At 41.0% G+C, this 22,467-nt stretch overlaps 1 protein-coding gene across 2 annotated transcripts in view; it reads right to left on the bottom strand.

The window, feature by feature from the left end:
• BICDL1 (BICD family like cargo adaptor 1) overlaps window positions 1-19,566 on the bottom strand; it is a 78,554-nt gene extending 58,988 nt beyond the window's left edge. For both annotated transcript variants that reach the window (XR_008530886.1, XM_054594095.1), the window contains exons 1-2: window positions 19,138-19,566; window positions 11,518-11,733 (exon numbers count right to left, since the gene is read on the bottom strand). Coding sequence is in view for 1 of the 2 variants with exons in the window: in XM_054594095.1 (XP_054450070.1) it covers window positions 11,518-11,733; window positions 19,138-19,566 (645 nt within the window). In the remaining variant the exon portion in view is untranslated. The remainder of the gene's footprint in view (window positions 1-11,517; window positions 11,734-19,137) is intronic.
• Between the last annotated feature and the right edge of the window lie 2,901 nt (window positions 19,567-22,467).

Genomic DNA, 22,467 nt, shown 5'->3' with positions numbered 1-22,467 from the left:
TCATTTATTGATGGGCACTTAGGATGTTTCCAGCACTTGGCTATTGTAAATTGTGCTGCTATGAACAATAGGGTGCATAGGTTATTCTGAATTGGTGTTTTGGGATTCTTAGGGTATAATCCCAGCAGTGGAATTGCTGGGTCAAAAGGCAGTTCCATTTTAAGCTTTTTGAGGAAATTCCAAACTGGTTTCCACAGTGGCTGTACCAGTCTGCATTCCCACCAACAGTGTACTACAACCTCACCAGCACTTGTTTGTTGATTTGTTTATGATGGCCATTCTGACCAGTGTGAAGTGGTATCTCATTGTGCTTTTAATTTGCATTTCTCTGATGGCTAGTGATGCTGAGCAACCTTTCATATGTCTCTGGGCCCGGTGCATGCCCTCCTTAGAGAAGTGTCTGTTCAGGTCCTTTGCCCATTTTTCAATTGGATTGTTTGTCTTCCTGGAGTGGAGTCATGTGTGTTCTTTACATATTTTGGAGATCAAACCCTTGTCCGAGGTTTCACTGGCAAATGTATTTTCCCATATGGTTAGTTCCCTTTTCATTTTGCTGATGTTTTCTTTAGCGGTGCAGAAGCTTCTTATTGTGGTGAAAATGACACCAGCACAGAAATAATCAAGTAGATTAATGAAATAAAATGAGCATTCTAGAAACAAACATATATCTCTGTCTAACAATGTAATATATGATTAAATTAATATTTCAAATCAATGGGGAAAATAAGGCTTATTAAACAAATAAAGTGCATGTACCACTATTACTTGAAATAAAAGAAATATGGAGCCCTATTTCACTCATTATACAAAAAATATTCAGGTGAGTTAAAAATCAATATGTAAAATCTAAGGCGTTTTAGGAGAAAATACAAAATAATATTTTTCTTACCCTGAAGTAAAATATTCAAATCCAGAAGCTATAAAGTAAAATATTAATAATATGACTATATTAAACATTTAAGACTATACAGTACTATACATATAAAAAAGCTAAAGGGCAAGTAATAGAATAGGAAAGTATTTGCAACACATCTAAAAAAGAGTTAATAGTTTTTTTAGGGAAAAAAATTCTACAAACATTTAATCAAAAAATGGATAAAGAATACCAAAAGTCATTTAGAGCTTTTTAAAAAAATAATAGAAATAGGCAAGAAATATACAAAAAGAGGTTTAGTTTCAACAAATAATAAAGTAACATTTAAAATAACAATCATTGTCACAATTAGATTAATAAGTATTAAAAACATTGGTAATGTCAAGTATTGGTGACTGTGAACAGAACTGTGTATTCATAGACTTTTTCTTCACCTTCTTAAAGCAGTCCCTTTAGCATATCTTGCAATACTGGTTTGGTGGAGGTGTATTCTTTTAGCCTTCTTTTGTCTGGGAAACTCCTTATTTTGCCTTCATAATTTTAATTAAGAGACTTGCAGGGTAGAGCAGTCTTGGTTGCAGGCCTTTGTTTTTCATTACTTGGAATATTTCTTGCCATTCCCTTCTGGCTTAGTGTTTCTTGTTTCTGTTAAGAAGTCAGCTGCTAGCTGTATCGGGGCTCCCTTGCATGTTACTACCTGTTTCTCCCTTGCTGCCTTTAGGATTCTCCCTTTGTCTTTGGTATTTGCCATTTTAATTATGATGTGTCTTGGAGTGGATCTTATTGGGTTCCTCTTGAACAGGACCCTCTGTGTTTCCTGGACTTGAGTGACTTTTTCTCTCTTCAAGTTAGGGAAGTTTTCCATCATTACTTTTTCAAACAGGTTCTCTATCTCTTCCTCCTCTTCTCCTTCTGGTATCCCTATTATACAGATATTACGATGTTTCAGGTTGTCCTGCATTTCCCTCAATGCCTCTTCATTCTTTTTGAGTCTTTTCATTTTCTTGCTCTTTCTGTGAGTTTTTTTCTACATTGTCCTCCAGCTTGCCGATTTGATTCTCTGCTTCATCTAGCCCGCTTGATTCTTTTTACTGTGTTCTTCAATTCAGAAATTGTATTCATTTCTTCTTACCTCTTATTGATAGTTTATATGTCCTTTTTCATGCTGATACAGTTTTAAATAAGTTCCTCATAGTTCCCCTATAGTTTTTTATAATTCTCTCTGAGCTCACTGAGCTCATTGAGCTTCCTTAGAACTATTGTTTTGAATTCAACATCTGATAGTAGACTTGCCTCTATTTCGTTTAGTTCTCTTTCTGAGGATTGCTCCTTTCCCTTTGACTAGGGGGTGTTTCTTTGTCTTCCCATTATTTGTGAGACTCTTCTTTTTTGCCTCTGCTTCTTAAATTGATCTGCTTAATTTCCCGACTTTGCAGTGTGAACTTCTATGGTAGGAGACCGCTGTTTTTTCTTTCTGGATTTGTTTCTGATGATGTCAGATGTTGAACCTGTGTGACCATAGGCAGTCTGTTCGATACTTCCAGGAATCTACTGTCTGTGGCTATCTCCTTCCGTTGTTAATCTAGTCACTCTGCACTCAGCAGTCAGGCTTACGCACCACAGGGCGGGGCAGAGACCCTCTTCACGCTGTTGCTACTCAGGGGAGTGGTCTGCCTGAGCAAGATGGCTGCTGCCATGTGGGGGATGAGTCACCACCAGGATCCCTCTGGCTGCGCTCTCAGTTCTCGCCCCAAAGCCACCATCTCCAGTCTCTCCTCAAGTGTCTCTAGACCACTCTGCGCCCCCTTTATCCAGGGATCTACTATCTGGGGCTGCCGCTCTGTCCTCAGCAGTCAAACTTAAGCACCACCCAGAGCCTCCTGGGGGCGGGGCTATCATGTCCTCTCACGCTTCTGCCACTCAGGGGAGTGGTCTGCCTGAGCAAGATGGCTGCTGCCATATGGGGGATGAGTCAGCACCGGGATCCCACCAGCTACTCTTGGTTCTCTCCCCTAAGTCTCCTTCCCCAGCCTCCCCTCAGGTGTCTCGAGCCCACTCTGCCACTGTCTTTGCTGGAGCCCAGGGTAAGTGGCTGCAAATAAAAATTTATGCGTTGGCCCTTTAAAAGGCTCTTTGCGTCTCCTGCTGTCCATCTCTGGCAGGGAGCAATTCTGCCGTTTTTCGCAGCTGGTTGTTATCTGTGTGTTTTTTGGGCTCTGGTGCTGTAGGCTGGAGTTCCCCACTTATGGTCTAGGCCCCACTCCTTTCAGGGGGATCCAACTGGCCATTTCAATATCCTTCTGGTGTTGCCGCCCGTGGGCACTCCACCCGCTTTCTCGAGTCTCTACTGCACTCCTTACCAGTTAAGTTGTGCTAAAGCTGATTCTTCTGTCTGTCCAACGTTATAAGGCTCCTCTCTGGCTAATGTTCGGTTGTTCGTTCCAGGTGATTTCTTCACATTTTAGTTGTAATTCCAGTTTGGTCCTGGGAGGAGGTCAGTGTGACTTCCATTCACTCCTCCACCATCTTGAAGTCTAATTATTCTTTATTTGTCAGATAAGGGAACTGAAGATCAGAAACTGAGATTACCCAAGGCCTTGCAGTGTTTGCCAGTTAACCATGGGTTTGAAATTGGTTTTTGTACATTTTCAAGGGTGGGTCATTAATCAGAAATAAAAGCCTCCTCACATGTATTTCTATGTCATTGGCTTATTTTTTAGGTGATAATAGGCTGGGTGTTGTTTGGATGCCCCTAAAGTTCAGAGGAACTAAGTAAAATGAGTCCAGCAGTTTAGGATCCACTTTTAGCAGTTTCTGTTTGTTATATCAAGGGTGTGCTAAAAGGACTGCAAACGATTTGTTGAGAGGAGCACTTCAGATAGAAAAGAAAAGGGGCTTTTGCAGATGGGACCTCTCCTCTATGGAAAAAGTACCACCAGTTTTTTCCAGATTGATATTATTGCTAATTAGTAGGTTAAATACTTTAGGGTGATAATTGCTTATTCTTTCAGCATATGGGTGTTTTTATTGGTAGATTCTGTCTTGATTATTTGAGCCTGTTCTTAATTATTTTCCCAGAGAGGACCATGCTCGATTCAGGAGTCTTCAGGTTGGTTTTGTTAGTTACAACTGTATCCATTTCTGATTTTTTTTTTTTTTTTAAAGAAGAGAGCCTAAGGTTCTAGCATATTAAGTCTAAATTTGGGGAGTTACAAGGCCCAAGATTCAGATGAATGACTATAGGAATAGATCTTATTAATGCTGCTAGCTTTGACTTAATACAATGGCAGTCAACTTTTTCTTTTTTGCTTCTTTTTTTTTTTTGACATTGAAATTTGGATTCCCTCAGTTGCTGCAGACAGTTCAGTGTATTGTGTTGGAGTGGTGAAAATAGAGGTAAGTGAGCTGCTTCTGTCCAATGTAAGGTGAGGTCTCCAAGTTTTGTACCTGGCAAATGGGTTGCAGGTAATAGGAAGGTTGGAGTTTACTGGCAGGAAAAAAAAATTTGGCAGCAAACCATGAGGCTTTCTTTTGTTACCCATGCAGGTTAACTCATAGTTCTATGCGCCTTGGAAAATAAAATATGTGTACTCAGTGAGTAAGCATAATCAGCAGAAAAACAGGTAATGTTTTGACTGTGATAGAATCTTTATTGTTCTTCACTGGAGTTCAGGAAAATAATCCAATGCTATCATGTCATCGTTAGAACTCAACAAGAACTTCTAGCCTGGCTGGACCAGATATTTACAGAATGCTTGCTTTTTAGGGGTTTTTCAAATTTATGTGGTTTTTTCAGTTTTAACACTTTGAAGAACCATTACCAAAATAGGTATCATGCACTCTCTTGAGTTAGATGCCACATTTAACAGATGAAAGACCACTGGTGCCTCAGCACGTGCTGCTTTCTAGAGACATTCGCCTACGGCCTTTTTCGCCCTCTCTGTTACCTAAAGAATATGATGCTGTTGGATGTTGGGCTGTGTAAAAACTGGTGGTATTTATGCCTACTTTACTGGGTGAATAAAATTTGTTTCATTACTTTAAAGTCACAAATACATCCATACTGAGTAAAGCTGCCACTATTATCCTTATCCTCCAACTTCAAATTGTTTTGAAAAGGCCTCAGTGTTCTTATAAATTTTATACATTTAAATTTACAAAACACTTAGCCCTGGCTGGTGTGGCTCAGTGGATTGAGCGCTGGCCTGCAAACTGAAAGGTTGCTGGCTCAATTCCCTGTCAGGGCACATGCCTGGGTTGCAGGCCAGGTCCCCGGTTGGGGACGTGTGAAAGGGAACCAATCAATATTTCTCTCTTACATTGATGTTTCTCTCCCTCTCTTTCTTCCTCCCTTCCCCTTGCTCTAAAAGTAAAGAAAATCTTTAAAAAACAAAACACCAAAACTCCCCCACATAATTTGCAAAACTGTTGGTTTAGATCAGTAGTTCTTGAACTATGTTCTGAGCAGCATTAAGTCTCCAAGAGGTGCCTTAGAAATGGTTGCAAGAAAGAGCTGAAAGAGACATGAAGCTGGTGGATTTCTGCCTCCATTTCAACCTGAGCATTCCTATGTTTTATATATTGAAGTTCTGCTTAATATTTTATTTGGAAAAAATGGTTTTTCAGCTATATATTAAACATGATTTGCAAATCACTAACTCATTAGTAAACGGTTAAGGAAGCTGAGACTCAGAGAAGTTAAGCGACTTGCCAAGTCTGCAGTCCCAGTCCTTTGCTACTTCCAGTGGGGCTGTTACTGAGAAGTAAAGCCACTTCCATGGGAGTAAATAATACAATACTGATTAAGGGGGAAAAAAACCAAAGTAGTATTCACTATTTGTAGAGGGGTAACCTTAGTTACGTATTATTACAGTATTTATTAATTAATACTGATGTTTCCGTAACAGATTAATCCCCAAATCTTAGCTTAACAGAGGAATTAAACACTGGTATTCCTGATTGGTGGGTGGCCCTGAATTCAGGCAATGATTCAGTGATCCAGCCATCTCTGTCTTGTGACTATGCCACCTTTAGCAGGTGGCTTCCAAGGTCATAGCTAGAAGGGAACAAGCCTGGAGGGTTTCTGTAGGTCATGTCTGGAAATGGTGCACATAGCTTCTACTCATTCACTGGTCAGAACTTCGTTACAGGGCCTCACTCAGGCACAAGAGAGACTGGGAAGCGTAGGCCAGTTTTGCACCCAGGGGGGAAGTGGGTTGGTGAACAGCCAGCCAGTGTCAGCCTTAACAGTATCAGAAGAGAGAGTCCTGGACTTTCCTTTTCTGGACTTCAATTTTCTGAAGGACTTGGAGTGGGTGACTGTTAAGATTCCATCCATTCTAAGTATAATGACAGACACTGTTCTAACAGTACCACCTTCATCCCCCAAATTTAAAAAGTGGTTATGTTTTTCAGACTGCTTTGGGGTAGAATAGATCCATTCATGGTTCTGTTACGTAGAACTGTTATAATAGATAAATCCTAGGATCTCAATGTCTTTATGTAATAGAAGTTTGTTTCTCATTCCCATAAAGTCCAAACATTGTTTCTGTTAAAAAAACATGAGTGGGAAAAACAGCTTCATATTTTAATGGAAAGAAATAGGCACATGCCTAGTTTGTGGGTTTGGGTTCAATCCCTAGTCGGGGTGCATAAAGGGGGCAACCGATGGATGTTTCTCTCTACCTCCTAAAATCAATAAAAACATATCCTCAGGTGAAGATTAAAAAAAAGATTCAATTAAAAAAAAATCACATCTCTTCAGCTACCACTTTTCCCCTGTTACCTGGCTTTATTTTATTCATAACATATCACTACTTGATATATATTATTTATACAGTTCCTTCTTTACTGTCAAACCTCCGCAATTATTTTAGGACAGGGAATTTATATTGTTCACTGCAGTATTTCTATTACCCAGAACGGTGACTTCATACACCGTAGGTGCACATATTTGTTTAATAAATGATTGATCTTCTCTTTTTTATTGCAAAATATAACATACATAAATACAAACAGGTACAACATAAACATACTGTTTAACAAATAATTGTAATGCAAATATCCATGTAATCACCAGCATGGTCAAGGAGGAAAACATCCCAAACCCCCCTCCCCAAACACCACTGCATGATGATACACACCGCCCCCAGGCACATTCCTCAGGCAACCACCCTCACCCTGACTTTTGTGATCGAATCACTTCAGTTTTCTTTATAGCTTTAATACTTATGCATGCAGAAAGACGGGTTTCTCAGCTTCAATTAAAGGTAAATGTTAGGGAGAGTACAGACTATTAAAATATTTTGGAGAGGAAATATAATATCTATTAAAAGTTTAAATGTACAAACCTTTTGACCTGGACAGCCTACTTCTAGGTATCCATCCTAGAGAAATGCTAATGTAAAAATGCAAATATGTATGAACAAGCATGTTTATTGCAGCAGTGATTATAATACTGAAACACTGTAACCCATGCACATGCTCTTCAATAGGAAATGGCTATGCTAACTATGGTACATCTGTATGTACATGGAATACTATATAAACCATTAAACATATAAAACTGATCTAAGATATAGTACATGAAAAACAAAATCATTTTGTTTAAAATGAAAACAACAAAAATAAATAGAAAAATTGTGCACATTTATGGTGTGTGTGTGTGTGTGTGTGTGTGTGTGTGTGTGTACCCTCCTTACACAGCGACCATGGCCATGCCTCCCCTCTTCTCTTTCTGAAAGCAAGGCCTGTGGTATTCTTTCCACTTCGGATATAGTCAGGGTAATAAATGTCTGACATGTCCCACTGAACCCCACTGCCAATGCGATCGTGGTATTACTTTCTAACTCAGAAAGCAAATTATTCTTTCTCCCAATATGTCAGTCCTAGTTTCATAAAACAAGACTCACAATCTTAGAAGCTAGGATAGAGTTTAGAGGGCATTTTGTCCAAATGAGAAAATAAACTGGGATAAAGGTATCCCTAGTATATATGCAGCCATGTCCAGGGGATATGAGGTGCAACAGAATAATCCCAACTCCTAGGAGAATCAATTTTACACAAATATTTTTGTATAGAGCCTTAACTACTAAATGAAACATTTTTATACACTGATATATATTAGGGACATTTCAGATTCTTCCACTCTCAAGTTAGAGAATCAATGTTTAACAAATCAGAAATCCCATCTACATGATGAGGACATGATAATTATAATGACAGCTACCATTTATTGAGCACTTATGATATGCTAGATAACGTGATCAGAGCCGTATATACATTATGTCACTTAGTCCTCATAACACTATTGCAACACTGATATGATAGTCCTCATGACACTGATCTTCTTCTTCTTCTTTTTTTTTTTACTATAAGGTACTAGTAATAATACAATTGTTCCATTATACGGAAAAAGGACTAAGGTTAAAAAAGGTTAAGAAAAACTTTTCCATGTTCATCCAGCTAGTAAATAGCAGAGTCTGTGTTTGGTCCCTGTGCTGTCTGGCTCCAAAGCCTACGATCTTAATTGCTGCCTCAGAAATTTGAAACTGAGGCCAGGAACTCTAATCAATCTTAAATTGGAAGATCCTTAATCAAATCACGTATCTTTCTGTCCCCAAAGTTTTCCCAACTACAAAATTAGAACAATACCTATCCCTTCCTTCACCATAATGAGGATACAAAAGCTCATGGGATACATATGCTCACAGCACCCTATTTTAGAGTTGAAAAGAACCTTGGTCACACAAAAAATTGTTCATGAATGTTTATGGCAGCCAAAAAGTAAAAACAACCCAAATGTCCATCAACTAATGAAAAGATAAACAAAATGTGTTGTATCCACACAATGGAGTATTCTTTAGCCATAGAAATAAATGAAGCACTAATACATGCTCCAGTGTGGATGAACCATGGAAACACTATGCTAAGGGAAAGAAGCCAGTCACAAAGGATCACGTACGTATGATTCCAATTCTATGAAATGTCCAGAATAGGCAAATCCATAGAGAGAGAGTAGATTAGTGGTTGTCAGGGCATGGGGTAGAGGGTTAGTGGAAATGGGGGAGTGGCTGCTGATAGGTACAGGGTTTTTTGGGGAAGAGGTAAACTATTCTATGATTAGATAATAGCGAGCACAACTCTGTAAACATACTAAAAAACCACTAAACTATACACTTTAAAAAAGTAAATGTCATGGCATGTGAATTATATCTCAACAGAACTATTATTACATAAATATATAAATATTTTGTAAGACTCCACCCCTCAAAAAAAGAAACTTGGAAACCATGGCAGAAAGGGAAATGCATTTAAAAATACTTTATACAAAAGCACGATAGAAATATTGTACTACATTTTAGATATTACACATTTCATGCTTATAAAAACACATTAAATACACTTTAAGGAGATCATGGCCTTCTATTACTTCTGCTGGTTGTTTTCTTGTCCTAGGAGAATCTTAATTCACTTCAAAGTACCACTCAACTCCTCAAGTTCCTGAATACCCAGTTAATAAAATTAAAATATAATGCAATCTAAACTCGCTGCTGATGGCAACACCAGGGAATTGGCCTGCTTAAAAAGAGAAAGAGGAAAAAAAGCCACTAAACTCATCAAGGGCCTACATTCAAGGCCAGAGAGGAGGAAAAGAATCTAGATCTAGTGGAACTGCTATCTTCCTATATTCTTTCAGGAGCAGCTTATCAGGATTTTTTACAGAGAAATTAGGCTAAAGCACCTCAACTATAAAGACACTGCTTAAGCAAAATAACCATCAACACTGAAACAAATTCTTATCTTCAATATACTGCTTGACACAAACACATTATCTTACTTTCATGTCAATAGTACTTGCATGAGGTACAAATTTTTAACCCCATTTTAATGACAAGGAACGTGAGGCACAAACAAGGTCACCCAGCTAACGAGAAGCAGAGTCAAGATTCAACATGCATCTAAGTTCCCAGCTCTTGGTTCTTTCGCTGTGTCATGCTCCTGTTTGCTCTCTGCCTTCACCTCTCTCGGCCACTTATCTTTCACCAGGTCAGAAAGCAGAGTTCTTTTATAACACGAACTTAGCCATCAAGAAATGATATCCTCTTTAATTTTCTGGTTTATTGTATTCCTTTCTTAAGTCTCCATAAGAAACACTTGTTCAGAATAAGTATGAAATAAATATTTTGAACAAATAAATTAATGTGGCCAGGCCTATCTGGTCAGTTTAATCTTTCTTGAATAAGGAGTGAAGACTCAAAAACCTATACAGTTTTACAGGGTCAGAGACTCCCTTCCCAGGTACTAAAAATGGTTTTAGAACTGAGTCAGGAATGCCGTGACTGAGCTGGCCCTGTAAATGACTTCCTGGAAAACTGTCCAACTCTTCCTCCCCAGCCAATCAAATGGTGCTTTGATTCCCTAGACAGGAAACCTGAAGGTAAGATCTTCAGATCTATCACTTGAATTCTCACTCCATATACATTCTGATATGAATGTTATTTTTCTCTCTCCTTTTCTTCCTCCCCTTTTCCCTCCCTCCCCCCCCCACCTTCTCTCCCTGCCCCCCTTCCATTCTCTCCCTTTCTCTAGTAGTGGCATTTACTTCATACTTCCTTGTGAGGCCCAAAGGCTTGAACCAGCCTCAGAGTACCCATAGGGAGCAGCTATGACACAGACTGGTGAAATAACTTCATGTAGTGTAAACCATCAAATCTGTGTAAGCATCAAGAATTTACCATATGCTGCTCTCATTAAGGCTTTCCCAAAGACCCAGGCACCAAATACTAACCATGCAGACAAGACCAGTGCTCTCATGAGAATACTGATGCTTAGGGATGAGATCAGAGTAGAAGCTCTTTTCTCCTCTGGTAACTGAAGAGTTAGTTTTATCTTCAACACACAAGAAGGGTTGAGGTACAATCCAGCTCTTAACCCAAAAGTGAGTAGATTTAGAGACCAAGGCATTAACAACATTCTTGCATTTGTTAAAAAGCTAAGTTCTGTATTTAAATTAGATTTCCACCTATTCAGCCCTCAAACTCTTTCTTTGCAATGATTTACAGTCTTGACCTTGGTTAATTAATACTTTCATGACACCACCCTATAAAGGTACAAGTAAAGAATTTTTACTTAATGTGGAAATACGGAGAACACATTTTAAATACATATACCTCCTTTAATATTTAAATAATACAAAGTAATGTACATTCACAAATGTAATATCAATAAAAATCATTTGCTCTAGTTTTCCCTAAGCTTTTCAGTTTATAGACGGTACCACTTCAATATTTGAACTAAATGCATTAACATAATTTATCGGTGACAGACTTTCTCTAGGTAAACAAATCAGAGTTTCAGAGCTACAAGGAGTGTCGGAAATCTTTCATTTTAAAAAGGCAAAAACTCCCAAGTTAAGTGATTATTCAAGCCTTATAGCTGGCTAATGACAGGTAAGGGTCATTACCCTTCTGACTTGTAGTTTGGCACAGCTGAAGTCCTTGTGGATGAAAAATACTTAACTTGTTGATATATCATCAAAAACAACAAAGATTAAAATTACCCTTACTATATATATGATTGATATTATATAGAAGCTCTGTTTCAACCCTTAGCATTTTATAAGTTCTTAATTTATGACTCACCCTGCTGAGTTGATCCAATAACCTTTGGTTCTGTTCAGATAATTCCTGGACAGCTCGTGTTTTTTCTCGATCTGCCTCCCGTAGATGGACTTGCTGCCTCTCCAACTCATCCTGAAGCTGTTTCACGTCACTCTCCAGCTCTGACACACGCCCTTCCCACTCTCCTTCTCGGTTCTCAAATCGTCTTCTCAATTCATGCTTCTCTTGTTCTAAGTGCTGTGTGAAAGGTGAAGAGGATTTAAAAACTTAAAAATTCCACAGCCTTTCTTTTTTTTCTCTTTGCACTCCTCATTTTTCTTTTTCCCAGTCATCACAACAAAACACTGCCACTTAGGAAAAGTTGTCCATTTTACAGATACGATAATATTCCCTTCTTCCAGAGTAGAAAAGGAGCTGGTTTCATAAAGAGATTGCTGTTCCTATAGAAAAATACTTCATATTATGTTTATTCTTGTCCTTGGGCATGGGGCATTCCTTGGGTATTCCTAGACTTACAAATTCACTGGAAATTTATTGTCATCTAATTAATTGATGAACTATATATTTAAACAACTTAAAATGACTCGTTAAGAAGTCTTCTGTTGAAATCTTCTATTATGCGTGGCATAATACCAGGCACTTGGAATCACAGAATTTTCAGAGACAGAAAGAACTCCAGAGATCCTTCAGATTAACTATCTTTTCTTATAAACAAGGCAACAGAAGGGGTTAAGTAACAAGCTCAAGATCAATACCAGGAAATAAAAGAGCTGGGATGTGTCTAGGTTACTTGACTCTTTTTAGTGCTCTAAATCACAACTCAGTAAATATTTGTTGCTATATATAGCATTGTATTTCAAAATCGTTAAGGCAGGTTCAGGTTCAGGCCTACTTTAAATCATGGCCTATTAGCCTTGAGTATTTATTTATGATCCATTCATTCATTCTTGAGTGGCTACTATGGGCCAGCCACTGTGCTGGTGACATAATGATGAAAAAAACCCCCCCAAAAACCAGACGCAATCCTTGCCTGTATAGAGTTTTTATTCTACTGGAAGAGGTTGATTGAAGTATTAACTTGTATGTGACAAATGGAACACAGGAAAAGTACAAATGTTTTGAAGTAGCAGCTCAATAGAAGAGGATTCTTTTGGACTGAAGAAAATAAGAACATCTTTTTGTTCCTGTGAGATAAATACGAATGCCTCTTTTCAGAGGCAAGTATGTTCTCCTACTTAAAAGCACAGTATGTACAAAAAAGCCAAGTATACACTTAAAGGAATATATGAAATATAAGTTAAACTAATGGTCCTCAATTTTGGTGCTCTCAGAGAAGCTCTGGTATAACTGTCCAAAATATACCAACCTGAAACCCAATTCCAAAGACTGTGATTAAGTTAAGAATGGGATGAGGCCTAGGCATCCATCCATCTATCCAAGTTCTACAGGAAATCCCGATGCACTGAAGGCTGGTATCAAGCATGAAATCACTTCCACAGGGTAAGAGAAGCGTAAGAACCTTCTCCTTCTGAGCACTCAATCATCTCTTCACCTTGGGAAGCTATGCTCTTCGTCTCTCCAAGAGCTCACTTTTCAGATACTTTTTGGAATGCTGCTTTTAGAATGCTTTTAAGGGTCCGTGTATTATAAGAAAATCAGTCCCATTACTTCACATCTGAGATGTGTCTAAAAAAGAGATGATCTCATTTCATTCTGGCATCTATTCCCCTTACTTGGCTCTGGTTGAGTTGGGAATGTTCTTGAAAGTTGAATTTACCCCCCAAAATGAAAATTTACCATGGCAGAACAGTCCAAATAATATGCCAAAATACAAAAACAGTGATCCAAAATTAAAATTCTGAGCACGTTAACAAAGATAATAAATATTGAAATAAATGTACATCCTCCCAGGTTGACCACTTTTAGTGAGTAACTCATTTGGACACAGCTGCTCTAGGATGCTTGTTGAAAATGTCACATTATAGTTATACCTTATACAGCCTCAGTTTGGAGCACGTGTGACGAGGGACTTCTACTCATCAGCATGAGAATTTTCTGCTCTAGCAAAGTTTCCCTCATACTGCTAAACTTCCAAAATGAGAATGTTTTAGTCACTGTAGACACTTCAGAAAGATGAAATTCAGAAAGAAATGCTAATTGCAAACCTAAAATTGTGATTCTTGGTTTTATTGAGCTTTTCCAAAATGAAAAATATTGAGCAGAAGGCAACAGCAAGAACTCAGTAATCACAGTGTTACTGAGAGGCCAGATAAATTAGGCTCGTGTTCTAAAAGAACACAGAGACTTAAAAATACTCAGCAAACAGCTGTTAGTGAACAGCCCAACCAAGCAACTAAAACAATCCAATCCACTTGGGAGGAGGGGTTGAGGACAGGTGGTGCTGATCAATCTATTCTGTCCTTCTCTTTCTTTGGACATGTGACAAACTTCTTAATTCAGGCTTCCCGACACTTGGAAAAAAAAAATCAAGACCTTCCTATTAATAAACATACAGACTTTAGCCTTTTATCTACCCTGAAAAAAAGGAAGGTTTCTCCTAGAATTATATTTCCAATTAAATGCTACATTAACCAGTAAACTCTAGGCAGAATTCTCAGAAAGTGTGGAGGTCAGGAGGCTCTGCGTATGTTCTTCTTTGTTTCTTGGGCCTGTGTGGTATTGTGAAAGTTAGTATTTATACCTGAAACTAATATCATGTCAGTTATACTTCAATAGAGAGAAAAAGAGGAAAAAAGTTAGTATTAAAACTATGAAGGTGACCAAAAACAAGTCAAAGAAAGTACCATAGCAAAGGAGAGATTAAGTAGGTATGAAAACTATCAATAAATGTACTGTGGTATCCTGGATGGAACCCTGGAAGAGAAAAAGACATTAGGTAAAGGCTAAGGAAATCTGAATAAACTAAGGACTTAGTTGATACTAACATATCAGTATTCACTTCTTAATTAAAGCAAGTGTATCACACTAATGTAAGATGTTAATAACAGAGAAAACTGGATGCAAGGCACATGGGAACTCTCTGTCCCATCTTTCCAATTTTTCTGAAACTCTACAACCATTCCAAAATAAAAATAAAGTTTATTTAAAACTCTGAAGAAACAAAAGCTAGTATCATTAGCCTACCTGCAATTGGTTGTTACAGAAATGGATTTCTGTAAAGGACTGAAAAGGCAACACCATTCTCATAAGTCTAGGATATGGTTCTTGAAGAATACAAAGAAAAAAATACTATTTTTTAAAAAAGATTTATTTATTTATTTTTAGAGAGGGTAAGGGAGGGAGAAGAAGAGAAACATCAGTGTGTGGCTGCATTTCGTGCGCCTCCCGTGGGGGACCCGGCAGTGACCCAGGTGTGGGTCTAACACTGGGAGTCGAACCAGCGAGCCAGTCTTTTGTTCGCAGGTGGACGCACAATCCACTGAGCCACACAAGCCAGGGCAGAAAAAAAAATACTATTTTTTAAAAAGGTTTTATTTATTTACTTATTTAGAGAGAGGGGAAGGGAGGAAGAAAGGGAAAGAATCATCGATGTGTGGTTGCCTCTTGCACACCCCCAACTGGGGACCTGGCCCACATCCCAGGCATGTGCCCTGACTGGGAATTGAACCTGTGACACTTTGGTTTGCAGGCCCGTGCTCAGTGCACCGAACCACACCAGTCAGGGCAAGATACTTTGTTTTTTGTTTTTTTTTTTAAGTGGACCAGGCACTGAATGCAAATAAGGACTCCTAGGTTTGCTTCCCTAAATCTACCACTGACTCCCATTAAGTAATCATTTTCATTTTACTTGTTTTGTCCCCTTAAAAAAAGAGTACTAGAATCATGAGGCTGGCCCTAGGGGAGGAGGAAGAGAACGTGTTTGAGGGGAAAGACCACCTATGTAGTAAGAGGTAATTTATTCTCAACTGGAATGAAAAAAGAAGGGATCCTATTAAAAAGCAAAATATTTAATCTCTGAAGAAAAAAGTGTACAAATGCAAGTGACTATCATATTTCATATTTGGGGGGAAAAAACTCCTAAGGACCTGGATGGCTATGTTTTTAAAAGCAAATGGCTAATTGTAGATGCAAGGAAATAAATTTTTTAAATGCCTTTAGCACTTTAAGCATATGAAAATCTGATGCATTGAATGAATAAAATACAGGATAGTTAATTTAAGGATGGAAAAAAATGACCAAAACCTTACAGTCTTTCAAATTAAATTGAATACTCATCCCTAAGAGATATATAGGTAAAAGTTATCTGTTAACTTTTAAACCATTAAAAACTTTAAAGAGTGTGCCTTTAATAAGAGAGAAGCGCAAAATCAAGTACTTTGTTTTAAATGACAAAACAGTATCTTGGATTTGGTACATAGGACTGGAGAGGTATTCAATATGAACTAATGAATAGGTAGAAAAGATCTTGAAAGTGGTCCTGAAGTTACAAAGTTGCTAATTTTGAAGTAGTAAAGAAGCAGATGGGACTAAAACAAAACCAGTCTCATTATTTAACAGTCAAACTACCATTCTCTCAGAATCTACTGTTTTTCTTTCAAATCAACCTGTGAGAAAACATGACTCCACTCTGTGGCAGTTTGTGGAAAATTACAAATGCTTTTTAAGAAACAAAAAAAGCATTTGGTTCTCTACCTCTAAATGTTTAATTTAATTTAAATTATAGCAGACTGGCTACACTAAACTTTAGAAAGTATTTTGTCTAAGCAGACATTCCAAAATCTAGGCTGCCTACAAAATATACGGTAGGGAAAATTCACTTGCAGGTATCAAATGAAACAGGTCCCTGTTAATCAGGTTTGTTACTCTCATATTAACACTTAAAGAATTAACAAGGAACTCAATGACAATATCTTTATATTTTTAAATGTGTTTTTAAAAAACTAAACATTTTTTATAATTTTTAAACATACCTAGAAGAAATAATATAACTGAACTCTCTATCACTCAGCTTCCATAATGCTCGTTATTTGGCCTTTTAAAAATAAACTTTTAAAAATGTTATTTTTAAAATTGTGGTAAAGTACAGCACTCTCCCCGTATCTGCGGTTTTGCTTTCCACAGTTTCAATCATCCACAGTCAACTTTGGTCCAAAAATATTAAGTGGAAAATTCCAGAAATAAACAATTCACAAGTTTTAAATTTTGCGCTCATCTGAGTAGCACGACGCATCGTTCCCCCTCCCACGCTGTCCTGCCCGGGAAGTGAATCATCCCATTGTCCAGCACATGCACTGCCTGCCAGTTAGTCACTTAGTAGCCCTCTGGGTTATCAGGCTGACTGTCTCGGTATTGCAGTGCTTGTGTTCAGGTAACCCTTCTTTTACTTATAATGGCACAAAGCTCAAGAGTAGTGATGCTGGCAAATTGGATTTGCCAGAGAAGATGTAAAGTGTTTACTGTAAGTAAAAAGGTGACAGTTCTCGGCTCAATTATTGTTTTGTTATAAGTTGTTGTCAATCTCTTACTGTGCCTAATTTATAATTTAAACTTTATCACAGGGTCCTGGCTGGTGTGGCTCAGTGGACTGAGTGCCAGCCTGCGAGCCAGAGGGTTGCTGGTTCGATTCCCACTCAGGGCACATGCCTGGGCTACGGGCTAGGTCCCCACTGGGGGGCACAAGAGAGACAATCACACATTGATGTTTCTCTCCCTCTCTCCCAAAAAATAAATAAATATAATCTTTGGGGGGGGGGGAAACATGAAAAGTAAAACTTTAAAAAAAATAAACTTTACCATAGGTATTCAGGTATAGAAAAAAAACATAGTAGACATAGGGTTCAGTACTATCTGTGGTTTCAGGCATCCACTCGGGGTCTTAGAACGTCTCCTCTTCAGATAAGAAGTGACTACAGTATATGTAATATAAAATTTACCATCTTAATTTTTAAGTATATAGTTCAATAGTGTTAAGTACATTCACATTGTTGTGCAACCAACCTCCAGAAATTTAAAATAAACTTTTAATACTAGAGTTCATATGCTGACCTGCAGAGGAGTGGCAATTTTTAAAAAATAGTTCAAGAGCTTTCAAGTATTTTATAAAGTCAAAAGTAATTTATCCTTTTACAGTAGAAGCTTTATCGTTACCGAATTTTGAAATCTTTTTCCTTTGTTGAAGAAATGTATAAAGGCTCCACATGGAACCCAGGATGTGTGTAATTGCACACTCAAGATTACTCTGAAATCTACCACTAATCAAACTGACTGATATGATGGTCCTTTCAAGTTTGCTGTCTCTTCAATCAAGTCCCTCAATGAAGGAATTTCAAATCAAGTATAAATCTCTGCAGCAGTATTTCTATATAGAGCCATGTAATCAAATCTCTTTTTTAAAAAAAGACACCCTTTTATTTGTAGACCTCTACTTCAAGTGAAAATTCAACAATTCAATTCATTGGGTTGCTTTTTGGCAGTCTACCTATAGGTTTCACAAACCACTTTTCAGAGAGGTATCTCAGGAGTTCATCGACTGGCAGACCTAGTTAACAGGCCAACTGAACTACAGGGCACTCACTGGTTTCCTTTTTTCTCCCTGATTTACTTTTGATATGTTGTTCAACCACAGACATACTTAAATCTTACTATAGAAAAGTTTCAGAATCTACATTCTGACTGTACAGCCAGTACCAGTGATATGGAATCAGATTAGGGTCAATTTCAGACCTTATTCAGGACTGATATTCTCTTGTAACTAATAAAAAAAGAAAAACTGGTTGCAACCAAAGTGGGTAACAATAGTAAATGCACAGGCAGAAAAAGATAAGCTCGTCTCCACTGCCATAGATGCCTCCCCTTTTAAAATCTAATTTTTAGAAATGCTGGTGTTGCATACCACTTTCAAGACCCTTTTCTAGTTAAGGGCAAGAAACGGCAGAAATCTTACAGCTCCTTCAAGGGATATTTATAACAATAGTTGAAGCAATATGGTTCTCATATTTGGCTATCCAATTGCACGTGTGAGACCCAGAACACAGAAGCGTACTGTTTAAATGCACACAGATACTGCGGTCCAAATTAAACCCACTACCAACCGTCACATGCTGAGCCCAGGCTCGCCTGACTGCAATGGAACCATATTTCCTAATCCCCGAGTATTCGAAGGCTATATAAAGCTCCTTTAAGGGCACTTGTTTCCCACAACTCTGAGCTGCCAGGAAGTTAAGACAAGGGCATCTGGAGGCCTTAAATGCCCAGACTGGAAGGCTTTAGGCTAACACCCTGATTAGGGATTAGCTACTTCTCTGAAAACCTGCAGCATATTTGGAATGCTTCTCCTTTCTCATTTCTCTGTATGCAGACATCGCCTCAATGCTGTATAAATTAGTCATACTGTAAGTGCTATTTTATATGCTGTGTACAGTACATATATAGAATGGCCCACAGTGGTTGGAGCTGTGCATGGACCTGTTTCTTGGGAACAGGGTGAGAAAGTCAGGTGTATTCAATAGGTGCCCTGGTCCACACCCTCCGTCCTACCCCTACGCTTCCAGGTGGTTTTCTGTGAGATGGGGTGAGCAAGGAAGGGGTGGAGTGCAGTGGAGTGGGTGAGTGGCTGCCCGGGGCCTGGCGGGTGCCTGGGCTCCCCCTACTTGTCACCCATCCCTGGGGGGACGTCCTCACCTCCAGTTTGTCTGTCAGCTCCTTGTGCATCTGTTCGTACTGCCGGCTCATGTCCTGGTTCCTCTCGAGCAGCGCCTTGCCCAGCCGGGCTGCCAACACCAGATCTTTCTCCTTCTGCCGGATCACCGACAGCAGCTCGGTGTCCTGGGCGGGCGGTGGCTGCAGTTCAGCTCCCTCAGCCGAAGGCCCGGGCTCTGCTGGGGGATGCTCCCCGGCGTCGGACGGCCGTTCCCCGGCCGCCAGCAGCGCCAGCTCCTCCTCTAATGCCAGTTCCAGATCCCCGGGGCCTCCAGGGAAGGAGACCAGGGCGGTGGCAGCTGGACTCCCGACTGCGTCCGTGGCCGCGGTGGGCAGCTCCATGCAGCAGGCGCTGTCCGGCTCCGCGGGTGCTGAAGCGGGGCTGGCCAAGCCCAGGCAGAAGGCGGACATGGCCCGCGTGCGCGGAGCCCGCAGCTGTGCGGCCCGGCCGGCGCGCGCCAGGCTGCAGGGGGGAGGGGCTCCGCCGCACCGCCCCGCGCTTCGCCTCGCCTCTCCTCGCCTCTCCTCTCGCCGCGGCACGCGCCCCCCGGGTCGCTGCGAGCCCTGGGCGCGGCGCCGCCGGCCCACCCCTCCCCCACGCGGGCGGCACGCGTCCCCTCCCCCGCCCCCTGGCTCAGCTGCTCGCGGCGCGCAGCGGAGGAGCGGGTGGCAAAGGGAAGGCTGAAGAAGGAACGACTGAGGGGCCGTGAAGCGGGAGGTGAGGTTTCGGGGATGAACGCCGCCGCCGCAGGTTATCAGCCGCCCTGTTGCTGCTGCTGCTGCCGCTGCCGCCACCGGCCGGGCAGCGTTTCACGGGACAGGCTGCGCTCCGCTGTCGCTTCGACGCTCGCTCCTGCTGCTGCTGCCGGCGGCCGCTCTCTGCAGCCGCGCTCCATGTCCCCCGGCTCGGCGGCAGCCCCAGCAGCAGCGGCGACGGCGGCGGCTGCTGCAGGCGCCGAAGCGGCGGCTCCACATCGCGCGCTGCGCAGGCCAGTGAGCTCCTTCCTGCCTCCCTCGGCTCCTCCCGTTCACCGGGCAGGCCGCACCCGCCCCGGGCTTCCGGCCGCGCCCCCTCTCCCCGCCCCTTGCCGACGCGCGCGGGCACCTGTTCCCCGCGCCCGCGCAGGATTCGCCGGCTCGTGGGTCTCCTCAGCAGCGCCCAGGTGGCGCCGGCGGCCTTAACCCCTGCGCTGCCTCGTGCACTGGGCGACTGTGCGCGCCGCCTGTGGAGGTGGCTGGCGCATCCCTAAGGCTGCGATAGGCTTTCCTGAGAGACCACACCCCGGGCCTGTCCACCTTAGAGGGTGGCCCCGCCCCCAGCACACTTGCTTTGGGTGTCGCCTCCCTCTTTCCTCCAGCGGTGCTCTGCCCCAGCCTTTCTTAGGTCGGGTCAAGGCCCCGCCCCCAGCCTCCTACCCACTGCGGGTCAAGGCCCCGACCCGGCTTGGGTCTCACTTAAAGGCCGGGGCGTGTCTCACACTGTGGTGATAGTCTTGTCGCCCCTTAGTTGGCCTCCAAGGGGAGTGGGGACATTTCTCCAAGACAGGTGACCAAGCCCCGAGAGAGACTCGCAGTCACGGAATTTAGGGTATGGACCCCCACGGGAACTAAGCAGTCAGGAGAGGGAGCCCTAGAGAACGGTAAAAAGGGATGATTCCAGAAACCCAGCATCTTAATGATGATGACTCAGGGATATAAGGGACGAGAACCTCAGAAATAGCCCTGAAAGAAAGGAATTATGTTGAGAAATAATGAAAAACACTACTCATAGATGAAAACATGGAGTAAAGAATGTCCCGAATTATAGCTTCTGTTTATTTGGCATGTAGTAGGTGCCAAGTTTGGTGCTAAGTGCTTTATGCCTATTATCTTATGAAGTGAGCACTGTCACTCTTACCATTTTACAGAGGAGAAAACTGAGGCCTGGAGAGATGGAGTCATCTGCCCAGGTCGTTACAACAGGATGAGAGACAGGCAGGCTGACTCCAGGGTTCAGGTAAATCATCCTTCTTTACTCTCTTCCCCTATGAGAAGCCTTGAGGCAGATAAGCGGTTATTTGTGACCAACATGGCCTATGTTGATATAGAAGGTGGTATTAGGGACACGTTCTGCAACGATCAAAAGAAGGACTGAAGAGCCTGGTTGGGTGATTGCTCTGACCTCGTTGGTGATGCTCCATCCCCTAGTTTCAGAAACTATCCTGTCTAAAGCTAGAATTGGTCCCTATTCTTGCCCTTTCCTCTTGGACAAGCCATTTTTGGGTCACATCATACTTTGACTCTTTTCATCACAGTGAGATGGAAATTTCAGGACAAGAGGCTGGAATGAGTCAAATGGTTTCTCATGCCTTTTATTTTTTATTAAATTCAGAGCCCACTAGCCCTGGCTAGATAGCTCAGTTGGTTAGAGTATCCTTCCCATATGCCAAGGTTGGATCCGTGGTCAGGAAATCTACAAGCATCAACCAATGAATGCACAAAGAAGTGGAACAACTAATTGACACCTCTCTCTCTCTCTTTCTCTCTCTCTCTCTCTCTCTCTCTCTCTCTCTTTCAGTTAAAAAAATTCAGAGCCTGCCAATACTTAGAGATGTATATCACTTTCTACCCTCAAACTGAAGGTGAGAATCTGAAAGGCCCTGAGCCTTAGGACTGGCTGTGTTCATTTGTTCACTGGAAAGGAGACAGACAATAGAGGGGTTCTCACATCAATCTTAGAGCTAAATTTTGGAAGTTGACCATGGTACCATTCCAGTAATGGAGTGTTCTGACACTTTCTGTTATGCTCTCTTGAGCATAATTGTGGGCCCCTTTTGTCTTCTTTGATCAGGAAAGGACAGGTTCTTCCTAGTGTATTTATAGAGACATGTATCAGGAGCAAACAGAATTCCTAATCAAATGGGGTTTCAGCTATTTATTTTTCCTTGATCCAGACTTGCAGCCCATCTTTCCAAAAAGATCTTTGGCCTGCCTTTCTTGATTTCGGTGCTCCTACTCTATTAGACTTACCTGTTACTGTGAGAATGAACTATCATAATGCTAACTCTAGTTCCTGAAGAGATCCTTCCTCATAACATTCCACTGCCTAACCTGACTGAGAAGTGATTGTTTTCTACTGTATTGGTTTGCCCTAGGTACTGTCTACCTGTGAATAATCAGAGGAGAGCAGCCCAAGTTTGGAGGACTTACTTAGAATAGTGTTTCTTACACTTTTTGGTCTTAGAACCTCTTTATACTCTTAAAAATTATTGAAGATCTCAAAAACCTTTAGTTTATGTAGGTTTAGATATTCATATTTACCATATTAAAATT

Source organism: Pteronotus mesoamericanus, unplaced genomic scaffold, assembly GCF_021234165.1.
Source record: "Pteronotus mesoamericanus isolate MK-2021 breed Mesoamerican mustached bat unplaced genomic scaffold, CSHL_Meso_final scaffold_507, whole genome shotgun sequence".
In the NCBI taxonomy this organism is placed as follows: domain Eukaryota; kingdom Metazoa; phylum Chordata; class Mammalia; order Chiroptera; family Mormoopidae; genus Pteronotus; species Pteronotus mesoamericanus.
This window is presented reverse-complemented; position numbering and strand designations above follow the sequence as displayed.